The 21,651-nt window shown below is 28.4% G+C and overlaps 1 protein-coding gene across 1 annotated transcript in view; it reads left to right on the top strand.

Annotated features, from left to right (window-relative positions):
- The window catches only part of LOC129960226 (F-box only protein 8-like), a 38,294-nt gene extending 17,340 nt beyond the window's left edge, over nt 1-20,954 (top strand). The window contains exons 5-7 of the mRNA XM_056073477.1: nt 178-296; nt 8,731-8,915; nt 14,070-20,954. Coding sequence (XP_055929452.1) covers nt 178-296; nt 8,731-8,915; nt 14,070-14,269 — 504 coding nt within the window. The 3' untranslated portion in view covers nt 14,270-20,954. The remainder of the gene's footprint in view (nt 1-177; nt 297-8,730; nt 8,916-14,069) is intronic.
- The last annotated feature ends 697 nt before the right edge of the window (nt 20,955-21,651 follow it).

Genomic DNA, 21,651 nt, shown 5'->3' with positions numbered 1-21,651 from the left:
CTCTCTATTTGTGTTTGTGTGAATCGTCCTGTTCGCAAGGAATCCTGTTGTGTCTTTGTAAATTCAAATTCATTGTGGATAAAGAATTTTATGGTAGATAGCTATATATTACAGGAATTAATCACCTTTCGACATCCTTATATCTAATTATTAAAATGTTTTTTTTTTACTCTACAGGGCATGGATTATTTTATTAAGCATCAGTTAATTGACGATAATCCAAAAGAAATTGCGCATTTTATTTACAGCACACGTACATTGAACGTTAGGCAAAAACGACTTTACTTAAATAGTAGGTAAGTATTATTTAAAAAAACGTAAATTTTTCCTATTCTTTAAGTGAAAATATAGATTTTTATAGTGCACATTTAGATTGATCTTTTCTAATAGTGTATTTATGGAATCTATTTTCATTTAATTAGAAAAAATTAATATTTCAGATTAAATATTGTACAGCTAAGAGGCTTTCCCAAAGCCTTTTAAGCTTTCATAGTGCAATAGAGTCTCGATTATCCGCGCTCTAACTTTTTCTTTACTATACTTCACAGTATGATAAAAATTAAAAAAAAAAAGGCTGTTTTTGAAATTAAAAGGTAGCAAATATCAGAACATTGAGTAGGATTCATAATTAAATTCATATGCTGTCTTGTGAGTTGATTGAGCAGTGAGAATTTGGTTTTAAAGGATTTTGTTCATTATTTATGAAAATTTTTAGTAAATTTGCTTTTCAAAATTTATTTTTCTTTCAGTCATTATAGTGTATATGAATAAATATTAATGATTGATGACCGAAAGTTTGTAAGAAAGAGCTGTTATGTGCAGTGGCGGTTTCTCGTTCACGTGTTACAGACACCTTCCTAGTTCTAGGGGGATTTAAAATTTATTCGAACATTTATCTCAGTGTTGATTCGACCGCGCTTCCAAACTACAACATTTTTCACAAACATTTTCTTCTCTTACTTTTTTGCTTAAAAATTTAAGAAAGAAAAGGAATGAAAGAAAAATACCAACTTTAAACGTAGAAGGAAATGAGAACTAAGAAAAACATAGTGAAAAAAATTACATTAATTTCAATTCAGGAAGTTTCTAAGGTATGAAAATGATAAACAGTAAAAAAGCGATATTGTTAATTTAACAATATCTTTTTAGCGAAAAGCATAATAGGGATAAATTTTGAATAGAATTATTTATATCAATTGTCATTTCTAGTGTTCGTAATGCAATTTTTTTTCCTCGCTAGAAACAGCATTTCTGATATTGAGAAAATTCTTTGTTTCCCCTCAAAATTTCACACTCTTTTTAATGTTTTCAGATATTTTACTATCGTTTCAAAAGTATCACTTTAATTTGTATTTTTTCCCCCCTTCTTAAGTTTTAATTAGTTTGTTCTTATTATTTAGCATTATAAATTTTATTTTTATGGTTTATAATTAATTTTGATGTATTTATCAGAAAATATGTTATTAGACTGAATATTGACTATCAATATGTTTCATGATTTGCTTCTGTTTAAGAAAACAATGGAACTCTCGGTTTTTCTTTACATTTTGTTTTAGATAGTATATTTTTATTATTGATGCAGAAAAAAAAAGTCGTCTTACGAAAGATAAAAAAAGACCACAAACTTTTTATTTTATTGACTTAGAAAAAGAGGCAGATTCCTGTATCTTCCTTGTTCTTGGACCAGATCCTGATCTTAAAAGGATATTTGAGATTTCGATTAGTTGTAATTTAAAGTTTTAAACTTTACTTATTTTGTAACAAAATATTTCGTTTAAAACTTGTGTGATTAGAAACAATGACGGATTTCCGATTAGGTAGCCATTTAAGGCCATTGATTAGAAGCGAAGGGGGGATAAATGTTTTTAGCTTAGTTAGTAAATATATGAATTTGTAAAAAATGCATATTCTTATTATAAAGTATTAGCACTTTGCCTAGTATAATTGATTAGGTTCCTATGTTAAGTTATGTTCACTTTGCTATTACAGTATGTGTCTACATAATTCAATTTCTGTACGAATATAGATGCCCCCGCAGACATGAGTAATAATAAATAAAGATATTGACATACTAAAATTAATTGATGTAAATTGAAGCTTAACATGTCAACCAAGTTAACAATATGTTGTAATATTTAATTACATTGACCAGTTTATTAAAAGGGGGACCATATATGTACACTGACTGATTAGATCCTAAATTGCCTAAATTTGCCAAGATTAAAAAATGCCGAGGATGATTCCAAAAAAAAAAAAAAAAAGACAATTCAATATACCACTCATTATTAACTAGAGTTCTTTAAATAATATCGGACAGCGTTTCGTGTCTGAAATTTCGGAAACGTAAACTGTAGAAAATCAACATTTCTTAATAGTTATAATTTCTAATAAGTCTTAAGTATCAAAGGTCATTCCAAACTTATAAGATTTTTATTTTTACTTTTTCTTTTCTAAGAAGAAATTATAATAATCGCCAAAAATTCTATCTTGTTATTTTCACTACTTTTTAGACCACTCGGTTAAGCGTATGTCTGTGAACATAATGAAGCGAAGGCACAATGAGCTGGAAGGTATAAAATTTAGCATATGGCTTTTATACCAATATTGTAGATTTCTATCAAGTTTTAGACAAAATCCGTCAACGGACAGTCTGTTTACCTGCCTGCATGTTAGCATGAAAATTCGGAAAAGCTCCGAAATAATCACTGTTTAAAATTTTTTGTATTATCTTACCCCCTGATCCTTTTTTATGTGAGCGAAAATTTTGTAATTCCACCAAAGTGCGTGTTTTAGAAGAGGGAATTTTATTTAAAAATTTCTTATCGATTTCCGCATTATTTTTCGAAATATTGTACCAATGTGGGGAAAAGAGGCAGGGGCTTGTCAAAAAATAAGTACAAACACTTTTCTGTTTGAATTTTCGTACCGATAAAAGTCATATTCTAGTAGTGTAGTTTTACAATTTCAAATGAATTCAATTCAAATTTTCAATTTTTGTATGGTCTTTATTCAGAAAAAAATGATGAAAATGCATTATTTGATATCTTAAGCTTTGCACCGTTTTGCACGTGAACACTGTTTTTTAAAATATTTTTTGAGATACAGTTGTCATAAGTGTACCCCCCCCCCTTATATTTAACATATTGAGAACATTTAAATTGCAGATTACAATTAGAATAGGATTTTTTTTGGCTAGATGGAGAAGCACTATGGGCATTTTTCGAAGAGTTTTTTCAAAAAATAGTGCTATCTAAAATTTTTACTTTAATATTAACTCATGTATAAATGTGATTTATTCCACATAAACAGATTGAAGTATATAAATAATGAAGTAACTGTACAGACGAGAAGAAATAAACGTTAGAGTTGCTTTAAATAACAATATAGGAACTATGTCAGGATAAATAATGAATGTCAGAAACTATATAAAGGTGAAGTTAAAAGCACAATTGAGTTTAGTTCCTTTTATTTTCTTGTCACAAATAAATTTTTCATAAGACATGCCTCCAAATAATTTAGTGTGTGTTACCTCATATTATTAACCCCTCTAATTGTATACTACTTATATACAGAAACTTAAGATTTATAAAAAAAATTAAGTTATTAAAACTGAGTGTTTTTGTTATTAGATATTAAGAACGAATATTTGATAAAATCGAAACAAATATTTAAGACATGAATGATTTTTTATAATAAAAGAATAAAATAACATTAAAATAAAAATTAAAGAACTGCTTTGTATAAAATACAAAAGATTTAGTTTTTGATAAACCTATTAATAATATTAATAATTTCTTTTGAAATGTGTTTCAATGGATCATAGGTATCTTTTAGGAAATTAAAGTGTGACATGTTGTAAATATGTTTGTGTATTTTATTAAATTAAATACTGCATTTAATGTAATATACTTCATTTGCACAGTGTGAAAAAAAATGTTGGTTTTAAATATTCTTGTAATAGCCAAAGCTGGCTCATGTGCAATTAAACCGAATCAAATCAAATTATACCGTTTTTGAAAGAATTATTACTGAATTACTGTACAAATTATTTTGTAGTTTTAAGTACCTAATGAAAAAGTTGGATAATTAGCAAAATTTCTTATTTTGATGTTCTCTTAGTTGTTGACTTTATAATCTTCAAAATGTAGAACAAAAATTTTTCTTTTTTGGATTTTGTCATAACATTAATGTCTGAGGCGGTGTATATGTATTTGAAATGACAATATTTAGCTTCTTTGTCTTTTAATGAATAAAATTGTTTAGCTTATAGGCTGGCAGTTATAAGATATTTCAATTTTAATAATCCATAAATTCGAATCATTCAGTTTTCTTGCTTGAAGCCTAGCATGTAAACTTATATTAATTCCTGTGACCATGAAGTTATTTAATTGAATACAAAATCTTAAATTTACTTATAGCCATGTTTTTGGTCCCCTTTAGTAATGGTTATATGAAATGTGATTTACCCTACTTATGAAATCAGATATTTTAAAAGGAAGAATTTGGCTGAGTGATTTGAATGGTTGTTTATGATTTTGTGTGCCTTGTTACAAGCTTTGGAATTCATTTAAATATTTAATGAAGTTTTATTCCCCCCCCTCCCCGCTGACATTTTATCTTCATTAGCTGGGAATGCTTATCTTAGTTGAACCAGAATTTCACATTTTGATTGCACTTAAATGTAAATTTCTCTATTTCAAGGTTTTTTTTCTTGCAATGGTTATAAAATCATCAAATATTTAAAGCCATTTAATGTTTAATATCCCTATGGTAGTGTTTATATTCGATCAAATTTTTCTTTCCTTCCGACTAAACTTTAGATTTGAATATCTTAGAATTTTTGGTGAAAGAAAATTAAAAAAGTGTTTTTTTAATAAAGAAATTTTGATAATGTCCACAATCATAAAGATAATTCTCATCGTGTGTGTGTTTTTACCTTAGAATGTACATGCTACAGACTTCAGTAGTAAAGATTTTTTCCAAATTTTGCAACTATTTTGTAGCGTTACTATTTCATATGAAATTAATAATGCTCTTGTTTTTTGACTGCTGTATAAATTGTAATAATTTAATTGCTTTTTATAGGACACATAATTTTTTTACTAGAATTCAAGCAGGGGCAGTGGTAGAGATTTATATCGAAAGGGAGCAAAACAAATCCTACAGGAGAACAAGCACAATTTTAATTTAGCTTCAAAGTAACTTATAATAATTATTTTTACACAATTTTAATTTAGCTTTAAAATAACTTATGATAATTAATTCTACATTTAATTAAAGCCACTTAAGTGTTAATTACTTCATTGCAATTCTTCACCCTCTTAATTTTCTTTTTGATCCTAATTTTTCTCATGTTAAAAATTTTCTAGTGTATATCACCTAAGATATTTATGAACCATCAAAAGATTGTCAGTACTGGATCTATTTTTAGAAGTTTTTTGAGACGGCGCTGAAATCTAATTTTAAAAGAAAAAAAAAGTGATTATATTTTATGTGGTGGTAGAGTCGGTTTATATTAGATTTTAGCATATAAATCGAAACACAGGTTGTAGCAATAAATTTCTTAAATTTGTTGTACCCTGTTTATGGAAATTTTAATAAGATTTTAACAAGTAATATGTTTTTAACTACTCTGAATTTACTTTCAATTTAACAAAACTTAATTTTCTGAACCTTTTAAAAATATTTCAATTACAACGAAAATGAATTAATCGAACACGGCTACAGTAATGTATAAATACCTGATATTGGATAATGATAAAGCACGCAAAATATCGCTTATTAAAATGAAATAAATAAATCTAAAAATTCATAAAACGTTTCCTTGATTAGAAAATTTCCTTGAAAGTGAACAATGCTTCTACAATATATAATTATACAAAAAGAATTAATGATGTCGACGATAGAGAAAAAAAAAATAGTATGCTTATTCTTATAAACTCCTTATTTCACCCTTTCTAGAAAGAAATTCTAGAAAGAAAGGGGGAAAATCATTTAACTTTGACAACGGTACCTGAAGAATATTATAGCTTCCACTATCTATAAGTGAAGAACCTTTGATGAACTAATTTTCCATGGGTTCTCCTCTTACTTTACTCTCACTTTTAAGATTGAAAATACCCTATTTTATTTATTGGGACCTTTCACACTCGTGTTTTTTTTAGCGTAATCAGTGTTAATATGCAATAGTCTTGACAAAGATCGCATTCAACTTTGTATCGATTATGCATGGATGACATGATATGCTAAATGAAGGAATGTATGTTCTTATAATGGAGGCTATGTAAAACGTATATAGAAGCTAAATTAAAACGATTTTATAAAAGAAACTTTTTAGAAATCCGGAATAATTAATAAAAAATATTCGATATTTTCGACAAAAATCGATTCTTTAACGGAGTCACCTACCGAAAGGAATTTTTAAATAGAGATTGAAACACTGAGCAGAAATTCAGATATGTTTCGAGTGTCAGGCGAATAAGTTCGCGTGCACGAATAAAAATTTACTATTGTTCAGGCATGAATGCAGAAAAGATACGAGAATATACGTTTTTGAGAATATACAAACTTATTCGTTTATGAAATGCGAAAAAAATATGAAAAATGCACTTATAAAAACGAGCTACTTAAATTTTAGATTCCCCATATACTTATTTATATGTGTATATTTAGATTTAAGAGCCAATACTTTTAATTTAAAAACAATTATTTCTTGAATTTCAACTCCCCTATTTTTATTTTTAGACGCGTGCTTTTAGCGTTAAGTACATTTTCCGTCGGAGGTATTGCAAGCTAATATTGCCAAACATGAGGGAATTTTTTTCTCAGTTGTATACATTACATTTCCTTAATGTGCCTTATATGAATATTCTATGAATAAAAGTTTTAGTCGTCGTTTTATTAAAACACCTTTATCTAAAATCTATTAAAAATCAAGAAGCATTTGGAAGTATAGAGTTTTTGCCGTTAATAGTAATTGAAAGAAAAGTTGAAGAAGAAGAAAAGGGGGGAAAAAAAAAACATTCTCCGATTGCACACGCACGCACATTTGTAGTCAATTGCAGTTGATTATATTTCTAGCGAATTCACATAATTTGGATACGGTAAAGCAACTGTTCTTGGCATGCATATTGCAAAAGAGTGTCGTCATCAGTTGCTTATGTTTTATTAAATTTGATTTAATCATTAATAAGATTTTAGTCGGTGAATTATCACAATGAAATAAACATAATATATTAAAAATACTTAGCCGTATCTTAACCGTAAGACAAAGAACAGTTGAAAAAAATGCGACATCTTATTTATTACCATCTTATGAGCTTTTTGCTAAATATAATGCACATTATAAGCTGAAGGTATGAAATTTGAATCAGGCGTTTGAAAATATGCGTACTTAAAGTCATCATCCATCGTATTGAGTTCTTAGTTGTCCGACCAAAAAGTTCTGCAAAATGCGACATATTATTGACTTGTCACCCTGTCAACTATATTTCAAATGTAGTGATAGCTATTTTTCAAATGTAGTGATTCTGCCAACTGAAATCGTTACTTGGATATTTTGATTATTTACCGTGTATTAACTTTAAGGAAGTTTTTAAATTAACAAATTTAATGCCTAACTTTCAAGAACAATTCCGAAGCAGTGAAGATTTTTGCCGACGAAAATCTCAATTTTCCGCAAACGGAAAGGGGGTGGACAAGTGGTTGTCGGCGGTAATTTTGAATTCAAGCATCAAAAGAAAATACTTGCAGAAAAAAAAAGTTGCTCTTTCTGTTGATTTGGAAGATGTCTTTTGACATTTAATTCCACGGATTAGTATTTCGCGTTGAACCTTGGATAGTGTTATTTTGCAAGTCTAGATTCTAAAAATTTAATAACGAAACCACAAATCTTCTTACAAAAGAGGTAAAAGAATATGTTTTATTTTACTGAAATGACTTCCACACATTCTCATTGTAAATTTCTTAGATATTATGAATTTTTCTTAGTGATATAATTTCGGTTGTGTATAGATTTTAGGTATCTTTCCTCTATCACTAAAGAAACCCTGTTGTGAAATTTATGCTAGAGGAAACTCCTTAATTCAGTGCAAAGACATTTTGTGATCCATTTTGTTCTTGAAAGACTGTCTTGTATATTTGAGAACTGTCTCAAGAAATCAGTTGAAGCAAAAATAGTGTACATATTCTAGATGTTTCTAAGCCCTCTTGCATACAGCGACTACTATTACAGTGATAATAATTTGATTTCCAATTGTTATTACGATTGATTGAAAATTTTATAATGCAACTTGTGGTTGCACTATTCTCTTGACATTTCTTGTTAATTTATCTTTCTTTGTAAATGTAAGAAAAAAAATGGATTAATAAGTTTAACACAGCAGTAAATATTTATTAAAAAAAAAAAAAAAACGGAATACTTGCATTAATATAATTTTCTATGTAGGTTGTCTGTCGAATGTTATATATGGAGCTAAACAAAATATTTAAAGATCTACTAGTATCCCAAAGGAAATATTTGCAATGCTGTTTTTGCCTTTTGTGTGGATATTTTTTTTCTATTTTGATTTAATATCAGCTTGATTTTAGAAACAATACATTATTTTATTTCTGTAAACTTAATGTAATCTAAGAAATGTGGCTTGAACAACTTATAATAATAAATTTTATGTGTTACAATTTTCTGTGATGATTTTTTCAGTTATTTATGAATTGTATTTTATGTTCTAGGAGAGATGTGTTGAGTCATCTTATTGGTATGCACAATTTTACTAATCAGTTTCTACCTCATGCTCTAAGGAGGTTCTTTGAATCCTTGCAAGCTCCAAATGAGCTTGATAATTATCTGCATTTCTTATTAGAAAAGTTTTCTGCCAGATTTTGCCAATGTAATCCCAAATTGCAGTTGAGTTCAGGTTTGTAAAATAGTAATTATTTATATTGTTAAAAATATTGTTTGTATTTTTGTAGATATAATTATTTATGGGTTTGACTTTTTCTGCAATATTTTATTGCTTGGTATTTAGAGTAAAGCAAAATGTGTAATTTTACTTTGGCATATAAAAATGTCATATTTATAAAAAAAGTAAGTTTGTCCTACAAATATTTCACGAATAAATGTTTTAAAAATCAGCAATACTTTTTCAAAACATGTAAAATTTATTCATTTTCATTCTAAATGTTTGTTTTGTCCAGCTTAGGATATTATTATGTGACCATAATAATAATGATAGAAACTTGCTTTTTCATTTTTTTGAACGTGGAGATTCGATGTAGTGTTAGGCATGCTGAATTGCTTTTTGATTTTGCATTTGTATCATTTTTCAGTTTTTTTTGTTTGTTTTTTTACTTAGCATATGAATTGCTGTTCAGTAGATCTTATTTCAGTTCCAATTGTCTTTACTTTTGGAGTATATATGAAATAGATTAATATTCTTGGAAGTATTGATTAGATATAAAAAATTTCCATGTTCTGTTTGAAGATTGATTCATTTTTATCAATGTGATTTTGAATTTCCGTGATTTGACTTCTTTAATAGATATCTGTAGCTTTCTAATTTCTCATTTTGGAAGCAAAATTTTATTTTAAGTTTTTTTCTTCACTCTGCTCTTAGGCCATCTGTGATTATCCTTCAGGGTGGTTTCCTGTTTGTGTACCATTATCATTGAAATCTCTGTTATATATTTGAAAATTCTCCTGTTATGAGTATGCTTTTCATGTTATCTGAATTGCTACTGTAATGAGTTTTTTTAATGAAATTTCAATTTTATTTTTGTTTTCAACAGTTTCCATAAAATTGACGTTTATGCTGTAAGAAATCATTTAATAAATTTATCTCAACTTCTTATTAAATAAATCATTGCTAATTTTTTGTTAGTCTTGCTGACAGCATTCACATCAATTGAAATTGATTATCGCTTACTGAGGATTGAATGCTACCATTCGATTCTCTAAAATCTTTTTCTCTGTATCGTTTTATCATTTTTTTAAAAATTTAGACTTTGTGTTTCTTATGGGTTTTTTTCAGTAATTCCACTAGTTTTTTTTTTTTTTTTAACAGATCTGCCTAATTTAATAACAACACGTGTCAGGAAGATTGCTACTTTTTATTATTCATGTATTTTGTGTAAACATCCTGAAGCTTTACAAATTCTGTTATGATCTTTAATTTTGACTGTAATTTCTGTGCCGGAATAATCTTCAAAAACTTCCAGTATTTCTGCATTCTTTAGATATTTTCTATTAATGCTGTTATATGACATGGTATATTGGTCACAAAATATGCACCTCATAACACAGCTATATTCTTTATAAAGCAGCATTTCTGACACTAACGAAATATGCAATCAGATGGCGCCTGGAAATTCCAAACAAGTGTTTTACTGCCTCTCTCCTGCTCGTTACTCCACTCACTTCCACTCTCTATGTAATACCCAAACCCCCTTTCTACAAGTGCTCCTGTTTTTCTATTAGCATATAGAAATAGAGAAGAAAGTCAAAAGAATAAGATTCTTTTTGATGGGGTCAAAAATGATCGATAGCCGTTAATTATAGGTACAAACAGTAATTCCAAAAATAATTCTTTAAAATGACCAACAAATTTATGTAATATTCGTACGTTTTTAGATAAAATTCCATAATATCAAAATCATAAATAAGAAAATGAAATTAATTTAAATTTGTATTTCCGGTCAAAATGACCGCTACTTAATTCTAGCGGCAAGATTGTTTAAAATTGTATGCAAGAACACCAGTTTTTTGTCAGTCATAAGGTAGAAAGTTTTTCAAATTCTTTAGGAGCCAAAGCATGTGTAAAATACTTTTATGAAAATTTGAAGGACACCGTTTGTGAACACATTAAATTTGTCCACCTCCACAATAAAAGAACAACATCTCTTTATATATTATAATATTTTATTTACTTAGATTTAACAATTATGAGGTTAATTGAACTAGAGTATAATAAAATGAATATGATATTCTAGTATTTGGTGAATTTTTTTGGTCAAATGCAGTTTTTATCAAGAAACAACTGCAAATCCCGTAATTTTCTACAATCTCCTTTGCTTTAATATTTATTTGATCTCCCTTATAGAATTTTCATTATTTTTGATACCTTTCATGGAAGACTATCCCAAATACTATGAGGAGAGTTCTTTCAAATTATTGGATCTTGCGCTTAGTTTTGATTGGTTGAACAGAGTGGCTGCTGAAGATTTATACAAAGTGTCAATCAAGACCGCCCAAACTCTGCTTATCCATATTCCTCAACTGAAGCACATAAAAGAGGTTACCTCAACAATTCATAGTTTTCGTGAAGAATATACGAGCAAAAAATGTGAGCATCGTTATTTGCATATATTTACAAAGGAAGATGTTCAAAATGTCCAGTGTATCGATGCAGGTATGTATACGCCATGGACTGGGCGATGGCACATATTGCTGCTGCTTGGTATCCATAAAAGTACACGCAGTATGAAGGCAAACAACTAAGTCGCTTTTTGTAATAACTAGCTCGCCATGGAACAACCTCTTCAGAGGACCCCATTGGAAGAAATTAAAATGTGTCAATCTAGTGATCGTGATGGCCATAAAACCAGATTTTCACGTGCAATCTAGCTATTTGGGTATTCCATATCCAGCCATTCACATATTGGCGAACTGAAATACGCATGTGCTTAGTCATGCTGTAACTATAGAGCATATTTTGCTTTTAAGGGTTAATGCTGGAAATTGGTTAATGCATCACAGAGAAATACCCAAGTATGAATGTCCTATGAGCTTCATTTCAGGCAGCATATAGGGTTCAATTATGCGATTTTTCGTATGCCGACCCACACATTTACAGACCAGTAAACTTGATGTCTCTGTAGGCAGAATGTATGAAGATTGGACTCTGATATATGGTTGTTATGGCTATCGAAGATTCCATCACATACGAAGCGTGCTTCACAATGAAAGCAGTTTCATGTTGTTACAATAACCATCCGCTAAAGTTAGTGCTTCGCGGAAAGTAATTCAGATGTAGGCCTTGTACAGTTGTATTGTGAAATGAGTTTAACCCCTCAGCTGATAGTAGCCTGTATACAGTACTGCTATTCGCAGCAGCTCCTTGGCTAAGGCATGTGTGTTGAATTCAGCAGTTTTTTCTCCCCGTATGCATCTCCCTTTACTGGCGTAAGCCTATCTCCTGTTCATAACATTGTGAAAATTATTTGTAGATTCTGGTATTTCATAGTCTGCGGATGATTTTGGCATCGGTAGGATGATGTGATGGATAGCGACGGCTGTATTTCCTAGCAGTTCGTAAGGTACTGTCATTACATTGACCGAAGATAAAGTACTTGTAGCTATATTCACGAACGGAATACAATTTCATCGTGCGAAGAATACCTGAAGCTACAAGGTGAAGTGTGTTAAATAGATTCAAACGAAGGCTTGGCATCATCCAACGGCATGCACATAAATGTCTTTATATTCACGGTGGATATTTTGAGCATCTTCATCTGTAAATATATGCAAATACCAAAGTTCTCGTTTCTGATAAGGTTTTTTTTTGTACATGGCATATGACATCATATTTTTCTCCCACATTTTCCTCCAAAACTATGGGTCGAAGAGATACCATTTTTTGGACATTATTTATGTACTCTAATCACGGAATCGGTTGGACAAAGTTGGACGTTCTTGATTACACACCCTGTATATTGGCAAAGTTTTTTTTATTGACAACTTTGTACTTCTTTGCATGCATAACTTAAAATATTAATTATAATTACAGTTTTTGCTTTGCAGTTTTGTCAAATTTCATTATGTCTTGTAGGATATGTAATTAATTGTGGAACTGTGTAATTAATGATGATTGTAATTTTGCACTGTAAATAATGTTGCATATTGTCTGGGACAATTGCTTAAAGAGTATCATATTGACCAATGAAAGACTCGTGCAAAAGTTTTAACTGTATTCTTTGAACTATTGTTTCAGTCAGCTTTAACCCTTTGCATGCGGGCTCGAATCTCCACGTTTTTGTACTTGTAACGGGCAAATCCAGTTTTTTTCTAGTACTAGTCAATATATGAATAAATAAAACACACAAAAGTAAATCGAATAAAAATAAACAAATAAAATGTAACGCAAATTCCTTCAAAGTTACAGAATGTGAGTTCACTGCTGTCTACCATGTAAAAGATATTACAGTCTCCTATTTTCGAACTGTGATCACAGTCTCCTATCTGCAATGTGTTAAAAAGCAGTATAAAAAGAGTGTCAATCTGTTTGTGGCCGTTAACTTGTGTTTTGGCTATGAGGAATCTCCATTAATTTATTTCTTTAAATTTATCATTTATAGGTAGAATTTTTCTGTATGCTTTTATGTTGTTTGTTGAAGGGCGAGTGTAATCTTTCAGAATATTGGATAAAATTTTCAAAAAAATTACGAGCTTCATATTGAGCTAGAAGAGTATAATATTAGAATGATTGAAAAGCATTGAGCATAAATACCTATACTTTTTTTAGATTCTAGTATTTGTAAAAGTTTTAATGCAGACAGGTAGGAGTTTAATTTTGAATTTATTTATACTTTTATTATCTTGTTCGCCAAGTTTCATTGAGCTTTGTCAAAATACTACACCAGTAATTTCGCATCTGTTGTATCCCAAATTAAGGTTACTTTCCGTTTAGAAGTTATAAACTCGCCACTAATTTTACACTAACAACTGTTCGAGTTTCTGTTCATGTGAATTATTTGCAGCTTCAAATGCAATATTCACAAATGGCGATGGAATGTTTAAGTATTATTAGTAAAAAATATTATTTAAAACGTTAAATCCGGAAAATTTTATCTTTAAACACCATACCAGGTCTATTTTAAAATACTTTTAAATATTATATACTGTAAAAATATTTTCTTAGTACTAAGTACTTTTATGGATGCCTTGCTAAATTGAAGATTGGAATTAATTAGTGTAAAATATTACATGTTATACAAAATATTACATTTTTTTAAAATAACATGTAAATTATCTTGTGCTTTAAAAATTTTACAGTCTAACCTTACTTTATTTTCAGATATGGTCTATATACTGTGTTTTTCTCTGATAATGCTGTCTGTTGATTTAACAAGTCCACATATCAAGAATAAGATGTCAAAACGTGAATTTATTCGTAATGTCCGTTATGCTATTCATAGGGCAGATGATGAATTGTTTGGGCACATGTATGATGACGTTTATCTAAGGGGACATATTGCTCCGAATTCGAGTGATTAATATTCATTCTTGTTTCTTGTTTATGTCTCATGTACCATAAATCATCTACTAGTCTGTATTATAAAAACGCTTTTTGTTATTGCATAGAAATTTAATATTTTTTAATTTGCTTTTTGCAAATGATATATTTTGTGTGCTATGTACACTATGTGAACGATATTATTGTGTTGTGCAATTCAAAGTAATTGGTTGTAGAATTATATTGAGCTGGATACAAAACCTTTGTGCATTAGCAATTTATATAAAATTTCTAAAAGAAGCTGTTTCAATTCACATTCATGGAAGTTTATTTAAAATTCCTGTCTTTATTTCCTCATTCTAAAATGTGTGTTTTAAAAATAGAATTAATACAGGGAAGCATACCTGAAATATTTCTATATTTTTATTACTTTATAAAGATAATTTTTCAATGAAATTAAGATGTATTAAAATATGTAAGCATAAAATGAGCATGACTTGTAATAGTTGTTGATATGTCCTTAAGTTTTCTCATATTATAGTGTGCAACAGTTTTACTTCTATTCTTGATCATCCTTGTAATTCCCATATTGCTAATTCCATCTAATACAGAAGCATCATGTTATTAGTACAAATTCTAAGTGTTTTATAGTACAAAATTTACTAAGTGTCTTTTTAAATATGATGTTGAATGATAGAGCTAAACTGTGAACAATATTTAGGCAATGTATGATTGACAAAAAAAATTTGAGGGAAAAAAAAACGCAATCAATAGATTTTGAATGTTTTTTATGGATCTATATTGAAAATTTTATTCCTTCCTCTTGTGAAATAATTTTTTAAAATTTCCCTTAAATGTAACATGTTAAATGTGTTGCAGTAAAAATGCCTTCTTCATAAACCTCTTGTCTCTTGTAAATAGTATTGATGTGATGCACAGAAGAGCAAAATTAATTCTAGAAAGCCATTTTTAAAAATGTTTAATTTCCCAACGAATGCCACTTAAAAAAATGGCTTGATTTTTTTTAACATAATGATGTATGACAACTCTTGTTTCAAGACACAATCGAAAGTATTGTATCTTTCGCGTGTCTGTGTTTTCGTGTTAATGCCAAATTATTATAGAAGAATTAACGGTTATGTATATATTTTGTATTCTGCTTCATGAATGTTTCAGTAATTTGTAATTTTCGAAGCAAATGCACACTCTATTTTAGACATTATTAAATACTTTTTAATTTATCTTCATAGTAATTATTGTTAAACATATTTAATTGTCTATGTAGTGTGGAGGTGGACCTTACTTATTTGAAACAAGTATAAAGTTTACTTGTTATAATGGGAATGAAATTTTTTTGAAGTGTATTGTATAATCAAGTATTTCGTAGGAAAATTTTAAAATTAGATTTTAAATATAGATTTTCATATTTTAAATACTATCTGCTCCGCTTGCTTGTAGTATTTACTGCAATTTAGTTATATCTTGTAAACTATTTCCTGTGTCATCAATTTTTTTATTTATGACTTAAGATTAATTTAAGATTAAATTTTTTAGAGCTGTGTTTGGATATTAAGTTTATATTTAATTTTATTGTGAGTCAAACATTTTAAATTTTCTGGAAGAATTTAATTTTGAATGTTAATGCTACATGTTAAAAATATTATTTTAAACTGATGAATATTTTATTTCAAACTTAATATTGCATTTCCTTTCTGAAACTGCAAACAAAGTGTTAATTCATATTTAAGGAATAAGGTTGAAAAGATTTAATGAGAACACCAAGAACAAATTAAATGATGCTGGTGCTCATTTATATGATGATTTTGAAGCTTTATGTTTTCGTGATACTCATAAAAATTTCTTTTAAAATAATACTATTATTTTTTCAAAAAGAAACGTTTTTCAATTTTTTTATTGAATTTTCGTTTATTTAACTACTTAAAGGCTTTTCTCATATGCCATACATCCATCGGATTGTCGCATTTCTTTGCATGTGATATTATTCGATATAAAAAAAGTACGTGAATTTTACAGACAACACAAGAGTTATGGGACTTCTATAGTCAATTAAAACTCAATCCGAAAACAGAAGGTTTACACTGCTGTACGAATGCTAAGGATGGAGCACGAATTGTAATATAGCACAACACTAAGGGGCGCAAGTTCAGCAGGATAAAATATTATTGTTACACTGGACATTAGGCTTTTTAAGTACAGAAGTTTTTGAAGAGAAAAGTTTTCATTTGAGGCTAAGTGCGGAGAAATGGGAAAATGTACATGAAAGATAAAAAGTACATTTGAAAAAGGCGTCAGTACGGAATATATCCACCATGGAGTGCGATGCAACATTGCGAACGTTGTGTTATGCTTTGTCCAAATTTATCCCTCCGTTACTCTTGTTTATTGGAGGAAATTTCGATCAGAAAATCTCCTCCTCATAGCATCCCAAACATTTTCATTTGGTTTTAGATGTTTAGAAATTTCTGATCATATTAAGTATCAAATATCCTTGTTGTCTAGATAATCTTAAAATGCGAATTTTCGATGACATGGCGTTTTGCCGTTTTTAACTCCAACGAGGGAACCGTTGTCACATTACTACGGAAGAGGAATATGAGGCAGAAGAAGTTTATCGTTGTTGTAATTCTAGTTTCAACCACAATGGACTTGCAACCATTGATTGATCTTGATGCCGGCATATAACATGATACTGCTTGCCAGATATAATTTTTTCCTTGCGTATTTTCTGGACGATAAACATTACCACATTTACGCAGAGCAGATGACGCCTACAGCTTGATGACCGATAGAGCCTACTTTCATCGGAGAAAAGTACACGAGCTGTTGGTTCAAGCTGTTCGATATTGTCAGGACTATGACACACACAGAACAGGTATGCAGGTGTATAGTTTTCCTTCTGCCCAAACATTTGGTTACGTATTTTCGACAAATCTGCTATCCTCTGTTTGCAAGAAACTCATTTGGCACTTGCTGAACTTGGTTGTGATCTTTCTCTTTAGCTGATATTACAAAATACCTACTTTTTCTCACTGTCTCCTCTTTGATTTCTATACATTCCATTTGTTTTAAGTGCTTTCTCCTGCCTTGATCAACGCTGTGAACGATATTGAATGCCCTATCAATGTCTATTATCTTCCTTCGGTCATTCCAATAATATTACCAAGAGTAAAATCTTCTAAGTCATATTTAGATGATTTTAATGTATCGAAAGTTTAAAGTTGAATCCATGCGTGAAATCCTTTAAATCTATTATCAATGTTATCACATGCGGAACACATGTGGAGAAGAAGATTTGTTTAGAACTCTTTTTACTCTCCTCACAAATATTCTAATTTTAGCAATTTTGCTTTCTTTTTTGCAGTTACTATGGTTGATAGTGTCATCCGTTCTTGGCAGTTGCTCAGCAGTGTAACAGTAGATATTAAAGAAAATAGAACAGTTAAGTGGTTAAAATTAACATAAGAATAAAATGAAGTAACGAAAATAAAGACTTCCTTCCTTGTAAAATTTTGACATTAATCGCAATGTTTCTGCTTTTAGTTTTTACTTCTCTGTTTTGAAATTTATTTTAATAGAAAGCAGAATGATGCAATTTATAATCTTTCATAGATTAAAAAGCAGAGTATTATTGATAAAATTAATTTTCCTGTATTCAGAGAATTAAATACTAGTGCCATATTAATCACTGAATTCATTAGTGTGCTTTGTGATAGATACATTTTATGTAAAAAGGTTCTATTATAGAAATACAGTAAAAAGACTAACTGTGTATTAGTAAAATACTGACAAAATTAAGAAGCTTTAAAAGTATTTTAGTTTATTAAATTAACTCTTGAAAGTCAAATTTTACAGTATAATAGTAGTTTGTGGATTGTTTTAGCTAAATCAGATGGATAAAAATTATGTTCATATATTAAAAACACTTAGTAGGTGTATGGCATTTAAAGATAAGCATAATGATTGGTGTATGGTGTCTTTTCAAGCCATATATAAGTGAACGAAATTCTTTTGCTGCTTTTCAATTTAAATAATATCTCAAATGAATGACTGGTTTTATAATATCCTACTCATTTCAAATGATTGAAGTTTTGTTTTGTAATATTTTATTATGTATATAATTTTTGTTACATTTGTTAAGTTTTTAAATTTTATTTTTACCATGTATTAAATGCTCATTTAAATAATTCAGGAACAAGGATATAGAATAATTAACCGTGTAAAAATATTTTAAACATATTTTAATAAAAAAAAATGAGATTTTCTTTTTATCTATTGACTTAGCTGCTTATTTCAACTTTTCAAAGATGAGAAGCATTCTGAAATTTCATCAGACATTCGAGAATTTATTAATATTTAGATTCTTCTCGGCAATTGACAAATCTCTTGATATTTTAATCTAGATTATAGTTCGATTATGAGCTGTAATTTTGAAAAAGAACTTTCTGAAGCTGTTTATGAAAAAGAAAAGCTAGAGCGTTTCTTCATTTACATTTCCTTGTCTTTTTTAAGTAAATGTACTACAAAAAATGCATAATCTTAAGAAAACCTAGGATGTATTTTACAAAATAAAATATGTTGTATGATAGCCGTTTACTTTAGGATTGATAAAAATATTTTCAACTGTTATATCTCATATTCTATTATTCTTCATGCACAGTGTTTCGAATATTGCTCGTAAAAAATTTTTAACTGTGGAATTCAATTTTCGGTAAATATTTGTTACGAAATAAGCAACCGCAGAACAGTTTGTTTTTAAAAATGAAGAGGAATCTAAATTTAAGAATAATCATTCAGACACGTTTTGACTGAGTCATATTGTAGCTTTCTTATAGTTCACACTATAAAAAAGCCATTGTTATTGTTAGTCATTACTAAATAAATATTTTGTGCATATTTATTTAGTAATGGTATAAATTTATTTTTTTTCTCTTGTTCTATAAAAGAACAAAGTTTGCAGCTGAGTAAATAAAATCAGAACAATTAATAAATAATAAATTGATTATCTCATATTCAGTGCTTAATTTTAATAAATATCTGAATGTAATGTATTTCAGAATCTGTATTAAAAATTGAAAAATCCTTTCCGAAACTTTGTTCTAAGTTAATAATCTTTTAGAATTATTATTTAATAAAACTTATTCTTAATTCAGGATTTAAATTGTTACAAAAAAATTGCTTAGCTATAGCATATGTTTTTGCGAATTATTAATAAAATTTGTATTAGCGCAATTTATATATCTATTATATGAGATCAAATTTAAAAAAATCCTGTTTAAATTTTTGTGCATCGGTGAAAATATTGTAGTTTTAAATAAGCATTACTTATTTCAAAATGCTATTTTTAATATTGTTGTTTCAAACTGATGATTCATTTCTTTTAGTTGGAAAATAATATAAAGTTTAAGAATTGAAAAGAGATCATGATTATTGTGTAAATATCTTGTATCATTTATTAAAATATTATGAGTTGGAAGCATTTTAATGCATTTTAGCTTTTAAAACTATTTTCACTAGTCAATATTTTTTTTAAGGAATTTGTTACGTCAGCCTAAGAATAATTGTGAATTCTCATTAGCTTATATTACCAGTTTCTTTCAATTATTTATAATTGAGATTTGAAAAAATTTGTTATGGCAATGTAATTTATAAATGTCAGTTTCTTTTTCATTTCTTTTGGATACTGTAGAATCTGTTCATTTTCAAATTGACGAGCTGAAAAAATTTTCCCATATGTAATTTTATCTGCACATGTCTCTCTATGAAAAAAAGTTATATATGTTTTAAAATATGTTGAATAATAAAGACTAATTCAGTTATCTGAATTAGACTGGTCTTAATTCTATACGGCGAACAGTTTTTACCACCAGCAATTAATATGCAAAAAATATTTAATGTATGATGTTTATCTTAAAATTTTGAATAGTTAGTTTTCATTATTATTTTATTTCCTCTAATGTTATTACTGTCTTGGGGATTATCAGCCACAAATTCATTTAGACTGAATTTTTTAATTTCAAAAATCATTTTAGAGATGTGGATGTTTTATTATTTGTCATGCCTTCAAGTGGACATGGTTGCTTTTCATTAATTTTAATCTTTTCTTTTGTAAAATATCTCGCATTTCCCCGCTTTAGTGTATTTCGACTTCTGCCAGTATTCTATATGTAACTGTTAAATCAGAAGTTTTTGAATAAAATACTAATATATATTATTTAAGAATTATATCTGAGAAACATGAATACTAATTTTCTAATTGACATTTTGAATCAAACATTTTTCTGAGGAGAGTTTACTCAAAAGTTTGATGTAATCATAAATAAGATTTTGGAAAATGTAAAATTATGATAAAATCTTGAAATTAACCTTCGTGATGGATAAACTAAACAACATTTTTTTGTTATACAGATATTATGCTTCAAAAAACATACAAACTTAAATATCAATTTTTTTTTATTGCCAAAATATAGAATTATACATGTTATGGTAACTTAGTTTTTGTTTATCATTGTAATGCCCAGTTAGCAAGCTTTATAATGTATGTTACTTGGAACATATTCAACAATATAATTTATATGATTAAGAAATGTATTAATTTTTTTTCAAAGAAAATTTTTGAATTTTAATTTTCTGTTCCATTTCTGAATGAAAAACTAGTCACTTTGTTTTAAAGAATGAATTACAATAATTTGAATTCTTTAGGATTTTTTATTTATCTGGTATTTATGCTCAAATTATGAATTTTTAAATTTATATTGTTGTTTTAAATATAAAAAAAATTATAGATTGTATTATTTTATTTGAAATTTATTTTATTAAATTTGTATTTTACTGTTTTATGAATAAAAACATAGATTATTTCTTGGGTTTTTTTGTTTTCTTTTTTTAGTATTATGGAGATTTTTAAACTCTTAGAAATAAAATTTTATTTTGCAAGGCATCTTTCTTTCATCCTTGTCTTTTTAAAACTCAGCATCTAGTTATAGAGTTGTTCTGCATGTATTATTAATATACACTGCTCTAAAAAAATTAGGATATTTTCTTTTTTAAAGAAATACACAAATCCCAGTCATCGTTTTAGATAAAATTTAAAATGGATAGTTCAATTTAATCCTACAGATTTATCACGCAAGAAATCAACTGTCAGAAAGTCCAAAATCTACGTGGCTTTTAGTATTTCTAAAATGGTCTTGTAAATTCAGAGAAGACTGCTGAGAAGCTACTTATCTCCTTAGAGCCACTTGGGTACCCATCTTCACTACCCATCTCCACTTGGTACCTTTTGATCCAAAAGCCATTCTCCTAAAAGACGAGTTTGTGACATTGATTGTTCTCTTTTTCCTGCCTATACCATCAGTCCACTATTTCAATTTTTTGATTATTCGCATACAAATTGGGATTATTT

Source organism: Argiope bruennichi, chromosome X2 (genome assembly GCF_947563725.1).
Source record: "Argiope bruennichi chromosome X2, qqArgBrue1.1, whole genome shotgun sequence".
NCBI lineage: Eukaryota > Metazoa > Arthropoda > Arachnida > Araneae > Araneidae > Argiope > Argiope bruennichi.
Note: the sequence above shows the minus strand (reverse complement) of the source record. Positions and strands in the feature narration are given on the sequence as shown.